At 41.2% G+C, this 21,328-nt stretch overlaps 1 protein-coding gene across 1 annotated transcript in view; it reads right to left on the bottom strand.

Moving 5' to 3' along the window:
* Window positions 1–1,060: 1,060 nt before the first annotated feature.
* The window catches only part of PRTFDC1 (phosphoribosyl transferase domain containing 1), an 85,693-nt gene continuing 65,425 nt past the window's right edge, over window positions 1,061–21,328 (bottom strand). Inside the window, exons 4-9 of the mRNA XM_010967961.2 lie at window positions 19,297–19,362; window positions 13,508–13,525; window positions 7,040–7,122; window positions 6,527–6,573; window positions 3,507–3,583; window positions 1,061–2,336 (exon numbers count right to left, since the gene is read on the bottom strand). Of these exons, the coding sequence (XP_010966263.2) occupies window positions 2,289–2,336; window positions 3,507–3,583; window positions 6,527–6,573; window positions 7,040–7,122; window positions 13,508–13,525; window positions 19,297–19,362 (339 nt within the window). The 3' untranslated portion in view covers window positions 1,061–2,288. The remainder of the gene's footprint in view (window positions 2,337–3,506; window positions 3,584–6,526; window positions 6,574–7,039; window positions 7,123–13,507; window positions 13,526–19,296; window positions 19,363–21,328) is intronic.

Genomic DNA, 21,328 nt, shown 5'->3' with positions numbered 1-21,328 from the left:
CACTGTCAAAATATTACCTGATAGGAAAACATGGTGGGAAAATGATTAAACTTCTTGTGTGTTTAATGAGTTTTTCTTTTTAAGCATTAACTAGCACAAATCATTCTCAAAATCCTCTGACATAGATCAATTTCCTTTCTAATTTGAAAAATCCTATGGTTCCCAAAAGTGATAGTGATGTTTAGTAAAACTCAATATTTTAAAGAAAATATTTTAATAATACATACTTTGATGGGGAAAAGGGGCAGAAAGGGATAAAAATTTGGGAGTTTGAGATTTACAAATGTTAGCCACTATATATAAAAATAGATTTTAAAAGTTTCTTCTGTATAGCACAGGGAACTATGTTCAATATCTTGTAATAACTTTTAATGAAAAAGAATATGAAAACAAATATATGTATGTATATGCATGGCTGGGACATTGTGCTGTACACCAGAGATTGGCACATTGTAACTGACTGTACTTCAATTTAAAAAATACATACTTTGTGCCCAGTATTATATTTAAAAATCAAATGTGCTTGGATTTTTCTAGGTCCTCTGATACAAATGTGCCATAGTGGAAAATTATATTTAAAATGTTAATTTTGAGAGTTCAAGAAACTGGCCAGTAAGACGGAATTATCAACCTCTGCCTTGGATACTGATTCTTTTGAGGAACAAAGCTAGGAGGAATTCCCTTTGCTGGCTTGCCCCTTGGGATATCTGGGTGTGGTTTATTTTCTTCTCTGGCTGGAACAAAGATATGCAGGAAAATCTTCTTTTACAACTAAAATTCCTTGTTCTTACAAACAAGCTTAAGGAGGAGAAAAAAAAAAAGCAGCAGATCAAGCCTGGCTTAATCATTTGCTTATACTGGTGCATATATTGGATTTTTTCCAGGTTAACAAAAATAAAGCCACAGGGAAGATGTCTGCAGTAGTATATTTAAGCTACTGGCTCACACACATTTTAATGGCTGAAAGTATATAAAAAATGTGAAGGCGGAAGAAAAACCATAAGCAGTTATGAAACATAACAAGTTTTCTTACTCTTTATTAGTTTAAAGGAAGCTGGGACCTGATAACAATACACCACGTACAGTTCAGAACCAAACAAAGGCTGCTTCGTTATTTACTTTGCATTTGCTCCTTTTAGGAAGCAAGGAAAAAACCAAACCAAAACAAAAAAAAAAACAAACAGCTCTATTGTCACTCCAGTTTATTTTCAATTAAAATCCCCATTAAATTAGAAAACATCTCATAAAACAGTGGAAATGGAAAAAAATGGCATTCAGAAAAAACTTTAAGTCCCCTAGTTTCCTAGAATGCCTTGGATTGTGTGATCGGTCTCACAAGGCCACTTTAAAAAAATAATTCAACCTCTGTGTTCATGTTTAGGATAATCCATAATTGTGTCTTTCCCTCTGATGGAAATAGAGGAAAAATTTATACTTGCTTAGTTTCGAGCATTGAAAACACTGCCCCGCTCCCTCCACAATTATGCTATTTTCTCATGTCCCACGTGAATAAAAGGATGGCGCTTAGAAACCAGGGCCTTGCTGCCATTGTGTTTTTTCTAATTAAAATTCAAAGTGTTAAACACAGTTGAGTACATCCATGCATACATGACATACCGTTATCACAAACCCGGAAGCCCCAGTCGAGAGCACTGGGCAAAGGTCCGTTTCATAAAATCATTAAGATTCACAACATCATTAAGATTCACTGTACACTGCTGTTCAGAGAGGCTTTGTCAAAGCAAATAATAATGGCCTGTCAGAAGTGCACAAACAGAAATTTATATTAAATTGTCCTTTTCCTCCTTTATTAGTCTGGGAATTGAGTTGCATTTCCAGTATATGGGCTCAGAGATTCACCTAAAATACTTCTAGGTTTTCAGATTGTAAAATATTACCAAAGTAGAATATTAAAAAAAAAAGTTTAGTGAAAAATATTTGAGTAACTAGGTGGGGGTACAGTCATTGAGCATAATGAGTTTATGAAAACACAAGAAGGTGTATCTCAGGGGTGTGAAGGTAGACTGAGCTCGTGAGTCACAAGGCGGAGTGTTTAATTTGGAGCAAGTCAGATGGAAGCATTGCTTTTTTTCCCTTAAGAACCTCTGGGACTCTTTATGTTAAGTTGTAATCTCAGAAAAGAAAGCTCTCTCATTAAATTTTTTTCTTTTTCCCTTTTAAATCCTGCTGAGTGAAGAGGCCTGGGAGACAGGCTTTACGTGCTGGCTTTCTGAGTGTCATCGTAACTAGGATGTTATCCGGAGATTCGATGGTGAAAATTCACTTCTTTAGACTCGATACTTTTCTTTGCCGTGTTCATTGATCACACATATGTACTGAAACAATAAAGGATTTACATGCATCCGCTTCTTCACAAAATATGAGGTGCAGAAAATGGGATACAGTAAGAACAGAATGTTCTCTCGTATTCGCTTATTGTTCGTTTAAATACATACGCATGTACTTATATGTAATGTATATACCTATATGTATACATGCACACTTATGTATATATGTATGTATGTGAAATCTAAAGAGACCCACTCAAATGCTTGACAAAAGTTTCTTCATTGGTTTAGTTTTGAGCTCGTTCCAGATCAGGTTCTGTGGGTCTGCAACACCCAGAGATGCTGAAGGTGGTGGAGTCCAGTAAGCACTGGTGGAGACAGAAGTCTCCTACTGCTACAAGCACGACTTCTAGGGTGAATGGAGAAATTGCCGTGGTAAACACAATACTGCCTCGCCTTTGACCCTTTTTGGATAGCAAGAAGTGTGTCAGAAACATTTGGATGGCAAGCAACAGGAATGGTGTCACGTTAATGTAAGCGAAAGAGGGAGTGTGATTGGCAGGCAGGCTGCTGGGGTAGCTCACAGAGGCAGATGAAGAGCAGAGTAATGAGGCAAGTGGAAGGCAGGAATGGGGGTGGCTTCAGCCCCCAGCCCATGGCTTAAGCCCCAAGTCCCCTGGTCTCTGTGGCTTTTGGTTTAAGTTTCTAATTCCTAGGCGAGAGACTGATTGTTTCCACTTTGGGTAAGATGTCTACCCCTAGATCATTCAGCAGTGGGCAGGGTCATGCACCATGTCTACGTGTTAAAACCATTTCTCCCAAACGAGAATAGTTACGAGCTACATGCAGCTATACTTGGTCCTGCTAGATTTGAAGCCCCAGCACAAAACAGTTTATATTAACTATCAGTATGGTTAAGCGGAGACACAGTTGATGACGATGGAGAAAAATCAGTAATAAGCTAGAGTGCAGCTTTTAACTTCCTTATTTCCTTAGCACAAAATAGAGATAATCATAATTGCTTCCATCATCCTAATATCCACCTTGCAGGGTAGTGGTGGGAATACACTAGGATTATGAATGCCAATTGCCCGGAATATTCCCGACACAGATGACACTCCATAAATGGTAGCCATCATTATTTCAAAAATGTGTTAAATTGATGCCACTGTTAAGTTCTTGTGAAAAGGGGGCTAGGGATTTGCATGCAAGACTTACATTCAGATCTCTGAAGTATTCATTGTAATCTAAGGCATAACCCACCACAAATAAGTTTGGAATCTCAAAGCCAGCATCTGAGCAGAGAGAGAGAGGGAGAAAAAAAAAAAGAAAGAAACATAATTTAAATAACATAAGTCTAGAGCCACCATATGCTATTGTTGGCACTTAACCAGTGGGGACCTTCCGTTAGGCAGAAGTACGAGAGAAAAGTGATAAGCAATGCATGGGACGAGCCCAACGGGACCTGGACCGGAGTGACGACTCAGGGAGACAAGACAAACAGGCAGACAGACAGTGAAAAATGACTGCACTCCTCATACACAGAGCTGAGAGTGGGCTCGGGCAGCCCAGTGGATAACAAGAAGTACGCATGAATCAGACATGTGGCCCTGTTGTTCCAAAGCAAGCAGTATCCAACGACACCATGCCAAAGGAAACACTTTGCGAAGCTTGAAGGGCAGTTCAAACAGGGTATTCCAATCCTGTAATATGTGAACAGGGGCACAGGCTGTTACAATAGGAAGCCATCCTCCCACTGTACTCAGTGTCCTCAGCTGGATTAAGGGCTATAAAGAAAACCTGGGAGACAAGATGAAAGGAAATGGGATGGTTCAGCTCAAGGAAGACAATGCTAAGGGTCATCCTAACACTAGTCTTTGAGTCCACGATGCACATGATATTAATTAGCACTTTGTCTCCTGTGGAGGCAGAATGAGAGTAAGTGGATTTAAATGCAGGATGAGGTACTTAGGTTAAGCAAAGGATGAATATATTGAAAGAAAGATGATTTTCACTGGAAAGGACTCTTAAGGAACATACAACAGCTCTTCTCCTTCAGGTCTTGAGATGGAATAAATGTGCTACTGCCCAATGATTTTTCAAATTCTTTTCCAGTTTGGGGGAATCTCATGTTTGTTTGTTACAGTATTATAGATGAGAGATGTACTTGCTTACTTCTCTGAAACTGTACTCTGGTGTAGCCAGTGGACTTACAGCACAGAGAAAGTTCTCTCCGTGGTGACTGCTCAGCACCACTTTGATCCTTCTGACCAAGGATGCTTCACATGGAGAAGCCAACTGGTTCCTGCTCCCAGACAGTGCTAGAGACGAAGGACTTATTTTCTAAGGATTGCAATATGTGTCACTCTTAGGAAGCCCATTTGATCGCTCCAAACTGTAGGTTTCTTGAGAAAAATAATCAAAGCTAAGAAACCAGAGCAGAAGAAATGGTGTCAGAGCATATACAAGGTGACCTTGAGCATAAAGGAAAAAGTCAATTATGAGAAAGGACCAAAAAGTACAAAGCCTCAGAAGAAAGACAGAATAGAAATCCTGAGTTAGCTAAAGAATATTAGCAAATCCTAGGAAAACTGGGTGGCAAGGATAATAATGACTTTCCAGAGAGTAAGACAGTCCCTACAGCAGGCACTGGCAACTCAGACTGGGAAAGTCAGTTCCAAAGGTTAAACCTTCAGAGCTGTCATGGAACAAAAGAACGCCGGATCAGTGGGACAGGAGAACAGCCAGGAATCAGACTGATGGATCTCTAGCTGGTAAATGGGTGTAGTTCCTACATTTATATTTGCAATTGCTGATGCTACTAGCAGATGAAGTGCAAGAAGGAGAGTCATGATTGCAACCAGACTGCCTGGGCTCAACACGGACTCTACACTTACAGCTAGGGGATCTTGGCAAGCTCTCTAACCTGCTTGTGTTCAATTTCATCATCTGTAAAATGGGCACAACCATAGCACCTAGTTTAGGGCAAGGTTGTGAGGGTTGAACATGTTTATCTCTCTGTAGCTCTTAGCACGGAGTCAGGCACGTCATAACCTCCTGCTAGTGTTAGCGGCTGTTATTTTATTAATGTTGTTGCTGTAAGCGACACAAGAAATTTGAAACTAGCTGGATGTGTCTGAAGAGCATGTCTTTCTCCTTCAGTTGAAATCTTGTCTATGCAGTGTCTTACATGATTTCCCTAGAAGGTTTCTGTGTATTAACCTTGTCCAGTCTTAACTACATCCAGATTATCTTCCCCAAGCCAGTAGCTGGACAGGAACATGCTATTGGGTCTCTCTGTTCAGAACTGACATTATCTAGATTTAATACATCCAGCCTAGGAATGAAACCTGCTTTTAGAATAAAGAACCACTAGTTCAGTGTCACTGGCTTGTTACCCATCCATAGCGCGCTCCTTGTTCTAATGTTTGTTCAGCTTGCTGATGAGAACTGTAGCCAAATTATCCCAGAGGCTTTAGTGCAAATGTAAGTTATAAAAACCAAGCTGAAGTCTGCCTATGCAAGTGAAAAAAAAATCGCTTCTGGTGTTAGAATAATAAATAATCAAGCAGCTTGTTTATCCCTTCTGGCATGAGAAATATTCGTATCATGGGGAGCAGGTAAGAAAGAGCCTTAGATGAGGGAAGTCCTTGAGAACACACGTCTGAACTCAAGGGTGAGGATGGTATCTGGAGGTAATGCCTCTGCTAATTCTCTGTGTTCTTGAACTTCTGCTTGGAGGTGGGGGTAGGGGTCTTGGATTACCCTGTCTGTGTGCTGAAATTCAGGCTTCCTGAAGGGCAGCATTACACATCATCTGCTCACAGTTCGTGAGATTGTAGGACCCCTCTCAACCCTCTCTGTGTCCAACTGATGGAGAAAGAGGCCAAGGGAGGAATCCTGAGCATCTGTGTCAGACTGGGGGAGGGGGTCAAGTCTCCTTCGACCCCCTGAAACTTATTTAGCTGAGTTCTTTGGAGTGAAGGTGCTATGGGAAACCTAAAAATAAAAACATCCAATGTATGCAACAGAGTTCCTGGGAGAGACGCCAATTAGAAAATGAACCCTGATGGTAGAGGGTTCTATCACTGGGGAGATGACGGCGTGTTTATGGCACCATCAAATCTTTACAGCTTCCGTTTCAGATGGAATGCCGACAAATAGGAAACCAAAGATTCCTAAACACAAAACAGCACCACCAGCCAATAACCAACGGACAAGAAGCCAAACACACTTACAGTCAGGTCTAAAGCCATCACTTCTAGATGTTCTCTTCACCAACAAACTATCATTAAAAAAAAAAAAGCTTTAGTGATCCAGATAAAATGTCTGTGAATGGCAAATAGAATTGAGCATCATTAAAATATGTATTTGAAACATGCTATTATTCTCCCCTGGAGCACTTGGGGCATCAGCACCGCCCTCTAATTTCTGCTCCTGCGGCACCACATCAGGGAGATTCTGGATGAAAGGAAGGGAGAGGGGCACGGGCCCTGGGGCTCAGCCAGCTGCTCCTGGAAACAGCTAATGGAGGCAGAGGAAAGAGGGGCTCAGACATACAGCAAAGCACGTCCTCTTCCCTTTCCTCTCTCTCAGGCTAGCAGTCCAATGGGCTGTTTGTTCAGTGTGGCCAAACCGTAACACCCCAGGGCAAAGGGTCTGCATTCTTTGGAGACAGCATCCTGTGTCAGCATCCCTCTTGGGCTGGCTTGGAAAGACAGAAACAAGGATGACGTGAATGCCTTACTCACCTGGCTACCTTAATCATGTTGGGCTTGTATTTCTCTATGCTACTGAGCAAAACTTTCATGGTCCTCCCCATTCCGACAACATCCTTTGCAAAGAGGACAGACAAATTCAGTCAAATGCATTCGGGCTGCATTAAAAAGCTTTTTCATCCAGACAGATGATTCTATTCCTTATTAATAATGCATCGTAATTAGAATTGCTGTCAAATTGGAGTCAAAGCACGAGGCAGAGTTGGTTATATTTTTTAGACAGGTGCTTCTTTCTGGAAGCTGGGTTTGAGGGGATATATTGGTGCCTGTTTCCTCCTGGAATCTTTGAGCTGTGTTGAAAGGCTAAATTCAGCCTTTGGAGAGCATGTGGGGCTCTTCACTGAGTGCATTTGGACTCGTGCACGCACATTCAAGGACTAAATTTGGCCCCGAGGTTATGTAACACAATACGGCGCGCATGAATTTTCATGGACATGGGATGTATATCTGAATACCCTGAATGGATAAACGCCTCCCCCTCACTCTCCCCACTTAATAGAGGATTCTGTGGCTGGGAAGTGAGATGTGTCTGGACAGCAGCTGGTGACAGCCTGTGGGTTCAGAGGGTGCGAGGCTGCCGCGAGCTGAGGCTCGTCCCCGCTGACGAGCTGCCTCACAATGAGAGCAGAGTGGGCGGCCGAAATGTATTGTCCTTGGGACAGAAATCAGCTGTCAGGAGCTGATTATCAAAACAACAGGTCTGAATTTAGCCAGGGTTGGGCAATTCGTTTGGCTAGAGGGTCTCCTGCATGGGTTACGTCTGAGCCAGAAGAGCTGCAGATCCATGCGGTACACAGGCAACCGTAACAAAAGCTTGAAAACAGCTTCCCTGCATTTTCGCCAGCTGATAACAGGCGTGCTGCGCTATACGGCCCGCTCTTTCTTTCTCTCTCTCTCTTTTTAAATCTTTTAATTAATTTCTTTCGACTTTTTCCTGGGGGGGGGGGTGTCGGTAATTAGGTTTATTAATTTATTTTTCAAATGGAGGTGCTGGGGATTGAACCCAGGACCTCGTGCCTGCCTAGCACTACCACTGAGTTATACCCTCCCTCCTTTTTTTTTAAACAGAAAAACAAATTAAATTAAATTCTTTTGGCGGGGGAGGGGCGATAGGTTTACTTGTCTTGTTTATTTTTGGAGGAAGGACTAGGGGCTGAACCCAGGTGCTTAACCCGGGTGTATATTAAGCACGCGCTCTTCCGCTTGAGCTATGCCCTCCCGCAAGGCATTTTAAAATTGACTGTATTCATGATTTGGATGTTGAAGGGAGAATTGCTCCAAGTCATTAGAGGTCATTAGCAAGGACCCTGAATTAACGGTGAAGACAGTTCTAACCTTGGTTTTACTATGAAAAAAATTTTGGTTTACTCTTCTGTAAAAATGTCTGATTCAGAAATAGGTGTAAGAATTAATCTAGACATGTATGGCATTAGATATAAAACAGGATAGAGCACCATGCAACAATTACTGCAAAGCTATTCTTCTAAGTTATTTCAAGCTGGTAATTCTAGTTGACTCCTTTTCTATAAATTTGGAGAGCCCTGTACACAGTGGGAATTCAATAAGTCCTTGGCCAATTTGATAACAAATTCTGTATTTTGAAACTCACCATTAGATTCTTTCAACTTCCAAATATGGATAAAGTCAGCTTACCTCAACGAGGACATTCTGAAATTAAAAACAACAATTATTTGGAATCTGATGCAAATCCGGCTCATAAGATAAACACACATTTTGCTTACAGTTAGAATTTCACAATTAGCCTAGCTGTTCCTTCACCATACATCTAACCTGAATGCTTGGAGGTAATCTAGGACTTCCAGATTCATTTTAACAGTCTTTCTGGAATTACTTAGAGCTGCTATATTGGCATCTACATTCAGGTTAGGGGGAGGCTTATCTTAGACTCTTTATGTGTCTAAAGAGCTATCCATAAAGTCCTCCCACCTCCATCATTCTGGCAAGTGTCCCCACCCAGCGTTCTTTGGGACATAAAGCTTACTAAGAGCTTACGAGGTAAACAGACCAACATAGACAGCATCACTAATGGAGACAGAGCTGTATTCGGCTGGGACAGCCCTCTGCCAGTGTAGCTACCAGTCCCCAGGGATTCTATATTTACTCTTGCTTTTTTTTTTTTTTTTAACTGGAGGTACTGGGGATTGAACCCAGGACTTATGCATGCTAAGCATGCACTCTACCACTGAGCCATACACACCCCACTGTATTTACTCTTGGATTTCAACTCTGAGGAAGGGGAGGAGCCTGGTTTATATTTTTAGTGGCCTGGTTATGCCCCTTCCTCTGTGCTTTCCAGGCATCCCTCCACTTCTCCTCTAGAACCACGGATTATGCTTCATCTTAACATTTTATTTTATTATTTTTTGAGGGGGGAGGTAATTAGGTTTATTTATTCATTATTTATTTACTTAATGGAGGTACTGGGGATAGAACCCAGGAACTCTACCAACTGAGCTATTAACTTCTTGAATGATACCTGTCTTCCCCACTAGACCGTAAACTCCATGAAGGTGGAATCATGCTTTTTTTGCTTATTATGTATTCCCAGTCCCTAGCATAAATACCTGCATATAGATGCTCAGTGACCATTTCTTGAATGAAGGAATAATAACTAATTACATGAATGAATGACTTAAAATCAACCAATTAAATGGATTAGTAGTCACATGTCAATACTGCCAAATTAAAATATCACCATGTTACTAAGCCATTCCCATGGGAAAAAATGGTTTAGATCTTCTTCTTAATGTAATGGCGACTTTCTTTAGATAACTTTTCATTTCTCTCTATGATTCATATCATGATTTAAAAAGTCTGTCAAGTCTTACACCTTGGGTATCTTTTTTATGTCTAATGCAAAAGAGATTTAAGTAATGAAAATGTTAACCAACCAACCAAAGACTCTGTTAAATTTGCACCATGCTTCTTTATGTGTCAAACGCATTCTTAGGTGGAAATATCTTTCTGGAAGTGTTATTCTGACAGGTATAGTATTTTTATTCATTAAGTCCATTAAAGAAACTTAATTTTATGATTAAAATATAATATTTTGTCCATTTTCAAAATAGGCCATGCCCACAGTATGCCCCGTGGATCACACTGACAGAGAAGTCCCCTTGGTATTCTGAACACATTTACTATGTTCTTAACCATCAAGCCATCACAGCTAGTTAGGATGTGCATTTTTAGTCTGAATGAGGCTTACCAACCATGCCTATTAACCAAGCGGAATACTGGGAGAACACTTGGTTAATTTAACGTGCTAGTTCACGATCTCTTTCTGTTTCAGCATTATAATGAAAAACCTTCTTAAAACTATTAGTCTGAATTCTTGCCTAATTAAATAAAGTGCACTGAACATAATTAAATCTGTTTTGAACAGAACCTTGCAAAACAAGAGTCATCCTTGAAAAGATTAGCTTCAACTAGAAGACATAGTGGTGGCTGGGGAGGGGGAATTGGATGTGGATGTGTACTAATCCAGAACTATAAGGTCTAAATTAACTAAACCTGTTTTTAAAATCAAGGTAATGCATACACATGTTTAAAACCAAATAGCAAAAATCTAAAGATTTTCTAGATGTTGAGGTGTTTCTAACTGTTAAAAATATTTTTAAATGCTTATATACCTTACAAGCAGCTCATACAACTTACTAAGAAAAAAACAAACAACCCAATCCAAAAATGGGCAAAGACCTAAAGAAGCAATTCTCCAAGGAAGAAATACAAATGATCAATAGGCACATGAAAAAATGCTCAATATCACTAATTATCAGAGAAATGCAAATCAAAACTACAATGAGGTATCACCTCACACCAGTCAGAATGGACATCATTCAAAAGTCCACAAATGATAAATACTGGAGAGGCTGTGGAGAAAAAAGAACCCTCCTACACTGCTGGTGGGAGTATACTTCGGTGCAGCCACTATGGAAAACAGTATGGAGATTAAAAGACTAGGAATAGACTTACCATATGACCCCAAAATCCTGCTCCTGGGCATATATCCAGAAGGAACCCCAATTCAAAATGACACCTGCACCCCAATGTTCATAGCAGCACTATTTACAGTAGCCAAGACATGGAAACAGCCTAAATGTCCATCAACAGATGACTGGATAAAGAAGAGGTGGTATATTTATACACTGGAATACTATTCAGCCATAAAGACCAACAACATAACGCCATTTGCAGCAACATGGATGCTCCTGGAGAATGTCATTCTAAGTGAAGTAAGCCAAAGAGAAAGAAAAATACCATATGAGATCGCTCATATGTGGAATTAAACAAAACAAAACAAAACAAAACAAAACAAAACAAAACATAAGTACAAAACAGAAACAGACTCATAGACATAGAATACAAACTTGTGGATGCCAAGGGACAGACTGGGATTTCAAAATGTAGAACAGATAAACAAGATTATACTGTGTAGCACAGGGAAATATATACAAGATCTTGTGGTAGCTCGCAGCGAAAAAAATGTGACAATGAATATATGTATGTTCGTGTATACCTGAAAAATTGTGCTCTTCACTGGAATTTGACACAATGTTGTAAAATGATTGTAACTCAATAAAAAAATGTTAAAAAAACTAAAAAAAAAAGACAAAAAAGAAACAACAAACAAAAAAATTATTTGGTGATTCTACTCCAGAGTATATTCCATACCAAAAGACATGTATAATAATAGTGTTTACAGAAACTATTTGTAATAGCCCCAAGTTGAAAGCAATTCAAATGGTCATCAATGGTAAATGGATAAATAAATCATGGAATATTTATACAAAAAAATAAAAAATAAAAATGCTTATATACCTTACATTAAAGTTATCATGACATTTTATATGCATAACCAAAATATTAGCACATCTAACTAAAGTGACAATAATTTATTTCATTTTATTTTTTTCATTTTTTCCCAGTTTTATCAATATATAACTGACATACACCACTAAGTCCATTTAAGGCATACAGCATGCTAGATCCATGTTGTGAAATGATTACTGCAATGAGTTTAGTTAGCATCCATCATCTCATGTAGGAAAAAGAAAAAGAAAAAGATAAAGAAAAAGAAAAAGAAGAAAAAACTTTTTTTTCCTTGTGATGAGAACTCTTAGGATTTACTCTTTTAATAATTTTCATATATATAACTCAGTAGTGTTAACATTAGTTATCATGTGGTACATTATATCCCTGGAACATATTTGTCTGGTCACTGGAATTTTGTGCTTTTTGACCAGCTTCTTCCAGTTCCCTGGCCCCTCACTCCCTGCCTTTGGTAACCACCAATCTGATCTCTTTTTCTATGAGGTTGATTTTTGTTTTATTTTGTTTTAGATTCCACATATAGGTAAGATCACAAGTATCTGTTTTTCTCTGTCTGACTTATTTCACTTACATGATGCCTTCAAGGTCCATCCATGTTGTTGAAAATGGCAGATTTCTTTATTTTTTTATGGCTTAATAAAGTCCATTGTATGTGTATACAACAGTTCTCTATTTGACAGTAATTTCTTGATATCATAGAAACCTAGTATGTATTTAAATTTCCCCAGTTGTCCTTCAAATGGCCTTTGCTGTAGCTGGTTTTTCCAATCTAAGACCATGCATTGGATCTTTAATTCTCTTTTCATTTAGAATAGTCTCTTTTTCTGTACTTCTGTTTCTCAAGTTAACAATTTTATACACTGTCTGTTTACTATATTACATAATAGATGAGACTTTAATTCTTTCACACTACCTCCCTTCTTTTCCCCATCCCCCAGTGCTACCTTGTTATGACTGTATCTTCTTGTACAGGCTACGTTTTTTTTTCCCATTACAGAGTCAAGTAGTATACTATAATATATTTCCTTTTAGAGCCCGTTTACTTTTCATGGAATTCCTAATTGTTTTTCCTACCATCTTCCAGTGTCTTATACAGCCATAACCCTTCTTTTTTCTGCTTTTTCTTTTTCTTTTTCTCCCCAGCAAGCTCTTCTTCCTTAAAAGCAGTATTATGAGAAAAATAATGCTTATTATTTTATTAATAATTTATTATTAATAGAATTATAAATTTTTATTGGTTAGTTATGGTTTAATTACATGTCTCAGGATTTTGGAGGATTAAGAAAGCTAAATGGGTTGCTAACATCTGTAAAAACACAGAACTTTCTGAGTTTCATATAACACTAAAAAAGTAAAATTATTTAGTAGGCTTATAAATGATGGGCAAGGGAATGCTAATGTAGAAAAAGTGTACTGAAAGGGAATGATGCAGAAGCCTGGAGTTCTTTAGTGCATTATACAGAACAGTCATTACATAAATATTTATTTTCCTTTATAGAACATCAACTATGTTTTCAAACTCTTTCACTAGTAATATATGGATTTACTGTCTGGATTTTCAGTGGCCCATCTATTGTGTGAAAAGCTCACCTCCAACAAAAGCAATGTCTTCAGTACCTTCGGAAGACTGGCTTGGCCACGCAAAACAAGAAGTAGCCTGAGACTGGAGAGAAAGTGACTACTCCAACTTTGGAAGCACTTTCAGTACCTACTGTCTACGAGAACCACACTCTTTATACTTGAATGGGCCCAGATCAGCCCCACAAGCCAAGAGACAAAGACTGACCCATCTTTATATGATCAGTATGTAGCATGGAGACTGGTACGCTGCAGGTGTTCAAAAAAACAGTGCTTGTGGAACAAATCAATTCTGACCTCCTTTCTTTCTCTAGTTCATCATAGTTTGACACATGTGCTCCATTTTTCTCCTTAATGATGTACAATTCCTCCTTCACTGAGCTATAATTAATGTCTACTGCTTTTAATTTTGCATTAAGAAATCTAAAATTCCCATCTTTTTGAGTGGGCAACCTTGGGGAATTTTTTCGGAACACACTGTGCCTTCTTAAACACTTCCCATCTGATCACTCCCATCACCGAATCAGAGATGTTCGCCAGTTACTGTCTTAGTCACCTCATCACACCCAGCTCACTTCCTCCCAGAGGAAGTAGAATCTGCAGCCTGGGGGCTGCAGGCAAAATTCCTGTGGGGAATCTCCAGAGTGTGTTCCTTCTTTTCTGTGGCCTGATGGACCCTCATCCCATCGAGTTTCCTTAAGAAAAAGAGAAGGAAGAAAGAGAAGAAAAGAAAGGAGAAAAGAGTGATGCAAATCTAAATGATTTTCTTAAATAGGTTATTCCTCCTTTCAGTCTTTAAACATGCAAAATAGGGGCACACCACAGTCTAATCTTTGGTGATGCATTTTTGTGGCTGTGGACACGCTGAGCAGAGAGATGGCAGGGGTGATGATGAGCTGATCATGGATGCTGAGCATGAGTGGGAGTGAGGATGTAAACCCCACAGAGAAAGGCATGCAGTCCAGCATCTCACTTTATGTGACAATTCACAGAACCGCCAGAATCATCAGTCGGTGGGCATTTCCATGATTGTTCTCAGCTAGTCGGATGCAATAAAAAGGAATGATTTAAACAGTTCAGGCAGCCAAGGAGGAGATTTTGGCAGGTTCCAGTGCTCCACTCTGGCACGTGATTAGAAACTTATCTGGGGTGCGGGGTAGGGGGTGGGTGGCACGGCTCCTGAAATCTTGCTCTTAACCTGCACATCTGTGTTTTTCTGCTGCCGGATTTGGGCCTGTTTCCATGCATTTGGTTTTATTCCTCCCTTTCAGAGATTTTCTCTTGAACATGAATAAAATCGTCTTGCTTTAATGGCTACACACATTTTATGAAATGCCAGGATTAAATCAACTTTGAAAAAAATCAGCCAGAGAGCGCGCTGTGCAGACAGCTTAAACACACCGACCGTGTTTAACACTGTGAGCTGAGGGGGCCATTGCACTGAATCACTGAGCGCTCCTTTTATTCAACAGTCGTGACCTATTTAGAACCATGACTCAGCCAGCCTTTCTTGTGAGCTTTCTTCTTTTTGCTTTAAAAAAAAAGAAGGAAGGGAGGGAGGGAGGAAGGAAAGAAAAGAAGAGAAAAGAAAAAAGGAAGAAAGGAAGAAAGAAAGAAAGAAATCTTGCACTTAGCTTGCACATCTGTGTTTTTCTGTTGCCGAATTTGGGACACTGGGCACTCCTGTCCCCTGCTCTGCTGTGTCCCCAATTCCGCTGTTCTTCCTCCCTCTTCTCTGCTGTTCCCAGACCTACTGGTCCCAAGTAAAACCTCACCCTCTCTTCTCTAAGGCAGTTACAGTCCCAAGGCATCCTTCCTTCTTTGGATTTCCTTAAGCTCAAGGAAAAAGTCTTGAGTGGAAAGATCCCTAAAGTTCTCAGGGTGCTGAGCAGAAGTATACAAGTTCACGGCCGAGTGAGAATTTAATGATAAAGGCAACTTCAATGGACATTGGTTGATTGAGAAATCGTGTGATTCCTCTATGAGAAGGGAGAAGTTCGATGACCCATAACAACCCTTCCAGTGTAGATATTTACCCAGTGCATGCTCCATCCAGTGCAGATGTTTATGGAAGTTTCAGACTGCCTCCTACCACCACTAAAAATAGGGCCCCCTAATTGTGGGGTGCCTTTTCTTTTTAAGTTTTTTCCCAGCTGGTGTACATTCTGCATGAAGGGAAGACTCCAGAGGGCCTCTGAAATTTGTTTTGAAAGATCTCTTGAATTCTTAATGGATAGATTTTCTTTCTGAAAGGCTGAAGAAGAGGTGAGCACAGCAGGGCATATAAATGCATTTATCTGTTTAGGGGAAAGAAAATTCCAGAAGATAAGTGAAGTTTTTTCCGCTTCTCCACTCTCAGGTGTGTGGCATCCACCGAGTCAGTCTCCCCTTGAATCTCTTGTGACACTGAAGCCCTTCTGCTTCTACAGAGAGAATGTCCCCTACTCTACACCACTCATCCGATCCCCACCCAAACCAGTGGGTTGACTGTCTTTTAACGTGACCTGGTGGGCTTCTGTTCATCCTTCTTCTGACATGTCCTCCCATTCCCCAAATTAATGAAGATATCTTTCTGATCTCCATCTAAGAGAAAGAAGAGCCTGCCCACTCGGCCACCAAATACCTATTCCGACCTGTCATAGATGAGGCACCATGCACACATCACATGGACATGCTGGTAGGGGAAACAGGAGAATAAAAAACAGTCCACAGAGTAAACCCAGGAAATTGTGGAAAGGGCTTCAGTGGAAACAGGATGCTGGCAGATGAATGGAGAATGGGGTGGGGGTAGTGTGCAGGGGAGATGTGCTCCTTGCAGACAGAGTCAGGAAGGCCTCCCTGACATGGGAGACTAGGCTGAAATCTGAAGGATGGGAGGAAAGTAGATTCCAGGTAGAGGCCACGGCCTGTCCAAGGTCTTGGCAGGAAGGAGCTTAGCTGGGGTAGTTACAGCACTGGGAGGTGGGGGGAACGAATGGTGTGCAGTGAAGTTGGGAGGGAGGCAGGACTGGGTCTCTTGGGTCTTTCAGGCTGTCACGAGGAGGCTGGACTGGCGTCTCAGAGCGCTGGCTTGGCAGGTAAAATACAGACATCCAGATACGTTTGAATTTCAGATAAAGAACAACTTTATAGCTTAAGTGTGCTCCAAATATTGCATGGGACATGCTTATACTAAAAAAAAAAATGTATTCATTGTTCCTTTGAAATTCAAATTTAACTTGGCCTCCTGTTTTCCGTTTTGTCTTTTTTACTAAGTCTGACAACCTTAAGTGACAAGCCGCTGAAAGGTTTCAGCAGGCAAGTGACGTGATCCAGTTTGTATTTTAAGCAGATTCCTTTGACGGCTTCTTGGAGAGTGGTTTGGAGGGTGGCAGGAGTTGAGTGAAGGTGGGAGTTCAGGCAAAGGAGTTAGGCTATCACAGCACCCAGAAGACGGAGAGTGGTGGTCTCACCCTAGAAGACCAGTCTTCTCAAACTTTAATGTGCATGTGAATCATCCAGGGACCTTGTTAAAGTGAAGACTTAATTCAGCAGATCTGGGGTGGGACCCGAGATACTGCATTTCTAATAAGCCTCCAGGTGGTGCTGACTTTGCTGATTCCCAGACCAAAGGTCAGCGAACTGCAGCCCACTGGCCAAATTGGGCCCGCTGCCTGTTTTTGTAAATAAAGTTTTATTGAAACACAGTCATGTCCATGTGTTTCCATTTCATCTATGGCAGCTGGCTGCTTTCATCCTATGATGGCATAGTTAAGTATCTGTGTGTGGGCCACAAAACCTAAAAATATTTCCTGTCTGGCCCTTCCCTGGAAGGTTTATCTGACACCTGCCCTAGACCACACTTTGAGTAGCAAGCTCTAGACTTGCATGGTCACCATAGAGATGGAGAGATGAGGGCAGATTCCAGACGTATTTGAAAGCACAGAGTGTGGTCTACACTGGGGCATTAAGCACCCCCTTCTGATGGGAGCCCAGGCGCCCTGAGCTGCAGAATCTTAAGCTGTCGTGACAGTTTAGAACCTGGCTAATCAACACTGATTCATCTTAAGAAATATTTACCCAAGAGGCCCAAGGGGTTCTACTTTGCACATGTTTGGATGTATATGGAAACGCACCTGTGCACCCATGGGGAGTGGAAAGGTACCACGTTATAGCACCTGCCATGCTGGAAGAATCATTTTGTCGTGCTAGCAAAAAACTGAAGCTGACTCCGGCTGGGACTAACTGCTGGCTGGCTTTCCGTCTCTCCTGACTTCTACTTTCTCATGGTGGGGGGGGATGTGGTCCTTGCAGCAACTGTAGGAGGGGAGACTGAAGCACAACCTTGTCACCCTTTCTGCTCACCCACCCCTGTAAGAAACCACCCTTTGCTCAACCTCCCCTCTTTCTCAAGGGAATGGAGTTTCCAGTGCTCGCTTAAGAGGGAACACCACTTTAAAACAAAAGAGAAGACGATTTTAGAAGGCACAGGAGAAAGATCACACCTTTTCTGTGCAAATTTTTTCTTGGCATTCCTTTGGGATTCCTTAAGAGTTGCCACTTTGACAGATTCCATGGTAAATGCACAAGGGATGATATTTCTCTTGTGGAATCAACTTATGAGGCAACGTTGTACAACAAAGTACTAAAATGACTCATTTAAAGACCACTCCAAGGTTGTTAAAAAGTTAGGAATTTCTGGAAATTGCTGTGAGCATTTTATCTTTCTAGGATGTTACTTTCTGCACGGATGTAATACATACATTAACATTGACAAGTTAATTCCAATTTCTGTGGGACGTAGTTTCTTACTAGATAGCAGTTTAATGCTTGGATGCTACTGTGCTGTCTTCGGAGGAGAGGACAGGGAAGTACGCGGTTTTGTAGTCAGTCCTTGTGGCTCTGTGGGGTTCCCGATGTTATTACACATATTTTTATTACACGTGGCTCCTCTTCGTTGTCCCCGTGGGGGAATTGCATAACAATAACAACCGCAAATATGAGAGATTAAGCTTGGGTAATAGATTGAGCCGTTTTACTTAGAAAGCTGGAGTTGTTCGTGGATAATCAATACGTGATACGTCAGCAGAGCTGAACAAAAACAAATTCCATGCTGCTTTCATTCACAGCAAAACTTGCATTTCAGGTCACATTTCCACAAAGACCATCTGCTTGATGAAACAGCTCTTCCTTCCAAGGCATGGATTTATGTCGGAATCCAAACAGTTTTCCACTTCATTATTCAGCACTGGCAGGCTTGGAACTCCGAGTTAACATGGGAGGTGTTGGCCTCATAATTTCATGGGCTCCATTCTTTTTAAAGAGGGGGAAAAAAGGCAGAGTGCTGAAAATGAAAAAAATCTCCAGCAATCCTTTTTTATTCCTGGCCTAAGTTGTAAACATTTCACCAAACCTGTTTAAATGACTGATTGATGTGCTTAGGCGCCGAGGCACTGATGAGAGGAAAAAGTAGGCAAATTAAGGATAAAGCTTCCCTTTCAGGAGGTACGTGAAAGGGTGAGTAGAAAAAAAAGAGAGAGGAGAGGAAAGCTAAGGGGTTTTGTAATACCAGGTTGTCTGAAACAAGATTGGAAGAAAGCTTGGAGAGGAAAGATTTGGTTCACATCATGTCTTGGAAACATGACAGAAGGAGTGTTTTATAAAAAGAGAAATCATTAAAAGGATTCACACATCCATTTGCATGAATTAGCAAACCCGGGAGAGTGTCCGAGACGGACTGCAGTGCCGACCTGAAATGAAGGTCACTGATTTCCCCACAGCATCAATGCCTGAGCACGGATGGCACAGTTACATTAACAAACCTTTCCAGCCAGTGTTGAAAGATCATTGCCTCCAATTATCTGCATCTCACCCATGGACTGGTCATTCTGAAAAATTAGAGACAATATTTTACTGTACAAGAAAACCTTTAAAGCATGTTTCTCCGTCTACCCAGCCAGCGGCTGGGCTGTGCCTTACAAATATAGCGCAAATAGCTGGTACAGATTCATGGTTGCCTATGGTTACCAAGAGCCACTCCCCTGCCCCTGTGCTTGAGACAAAGCATCCTCATGGCTGGCAGGACAGCCTGCATGGAGAGGGGGTGGGAGGAGTGGAGAGAGGGTGAGCAAAGCTAATATTGGAACAAAAAAACCATGGAAGGTGCCCAGACCTCTTTTGAGGCAGATGGAACTGGAGAAAACAGTCATGCTCCTGGACTTCCCTGGGGTGGGGGTGGGGGGGGCTACGGGTGCCCGACGGTGGGCCGAGCATTGGTCAGTGGTGCCAATGAGCCCCAGTTCCAGCCCTGCAGTGGGGACCAATTAGACTGGTTTCCAGAGAGGTTAGAGTTCTCCTCGACTCCCTATCAGCGCTGGTCCAATCTCTCATCCGGTGTCGAGGGCAGTTCTGCCAGGCCACACACATACGGCTCAAGCACTATTACACTTAGCCCTTCAGACTTGGATGGAGTTTCGGTAGTTCCAGGACCATGAGACCTAGAATCACGATTTGAAGACTTCATTCAAATCCTACTAGAGGCCATGCATGTTCCTTTTCACAATGTTTATGTAAGGGACATCATCCTGTCCCAACTAAACCACACACACACACGAAATGAACAAAATACGGATTGTTCCACATTATCACAATGGAATAACATGGGGGCAGACGAGAAACAGAGCAGGCAACTTGTTTTCTGGCCTCACTGCAGAGATGCATTAAAGGAATGGAAGCAGGTATCCTACAAGCAGTTGGCTTCATGACCAAGCAAGACTGCTGTGATGTTGCAGCCCCTTCCACCAAAGAGTAACCTAAGGGAGAAGACCCCAGTAGAGGGACCAGATGCACAATGTGCTGAACCAGGAAACATCCTCGGTTACTGCTGCGGACAGCTGTGGCTTTGGCCAGTTCAATGCTAATTCTGGCAGGAAGGCCCTGCCGCTTTCTGGGAGGAGTTCATTCCATATGGATCAGGTGGGGCCGGGCCTTCCCTGAATGAAGCTATATCCAGCCTCGAACTTTCCAGCTCCTTAAGCCAATTCATTCCCTTAAAGGAATTTTCTTGGGGTTGGTTTGTACAGGATTCTGTCACCACTGAGAGTCTTTATCCAGACCTAGAGTTACTTTGTCATAGCATCACTCACCTGGGAAGGGGAGAAAAAAACAACCACACAATCAATGTAACAGTTTGAACCAATGTTTTTTCCTTAATGCTCAGGAGGACAACAACAACAAAAATGACCTTAAAATGTTTCTGCTTCCACTCTGAAAGCATTCATTCCCTGTTGCAAAAGGAGTGGGGACAATGCTTGAAAGGGGCCCATAAGTTAAATAAGACCAATAATTTCCTACTTATGGGAACTGATCTCAAAAGGAGAAAATCAAAGACTATCCGGAATTCACTGATTGTTTGCTGGTTTTGTACAGGCGTGTATAATCATAGGTTCACAAGCAGGCATGTCAGTAGGTTCAGAACTTGTCAAAAATCCCAAAGGAGAAAATTCTCTCATCACTTCTACAGGTGCTGAGATAGAGGAGTTAATACAGGGAGAATTTCTGCATATTAGACTCAGATACGGTAACGGCAGCAGGAAAAAATAAAATTTCAGTGCCTCCAGAGGACGGGGGAATGCAGGATTGGATGCAACTCCTAAACCACAAAGTTTAATGTAACAAATGAGATTTATACTCTGCCAGATTGGAGTAAATTTCACAGTAATTCTATGATTATCTTCTCCATTCTATTGATTAAAAACAAAACACAATATATCAGAAAGCTGAAATCTATGCTCTAAGTCACACATATAGTGTGTTTTCAGGCAAGTCTTATTTCAGAAGATCTTACTTAGTCCA

Source organism: Camelus bactrianus, chromosome 35, assembly GCF_048773025.1.
Source record: "Camelus bactrianus isolate YW-2024 breed Bactrian camel chromosome 35, ASM4877302v1, whole genome shotgun sequence".
Classification (NCBI taxonomy): Eukaryota; Metazoa; Chordata; class Mammalia; order Artiodactyla; family Camelidae; genus Camelus; species Camelus bactrianus.
This window is presented reverse-complemented; position numbering and strand designations above follow the sequence as displayed.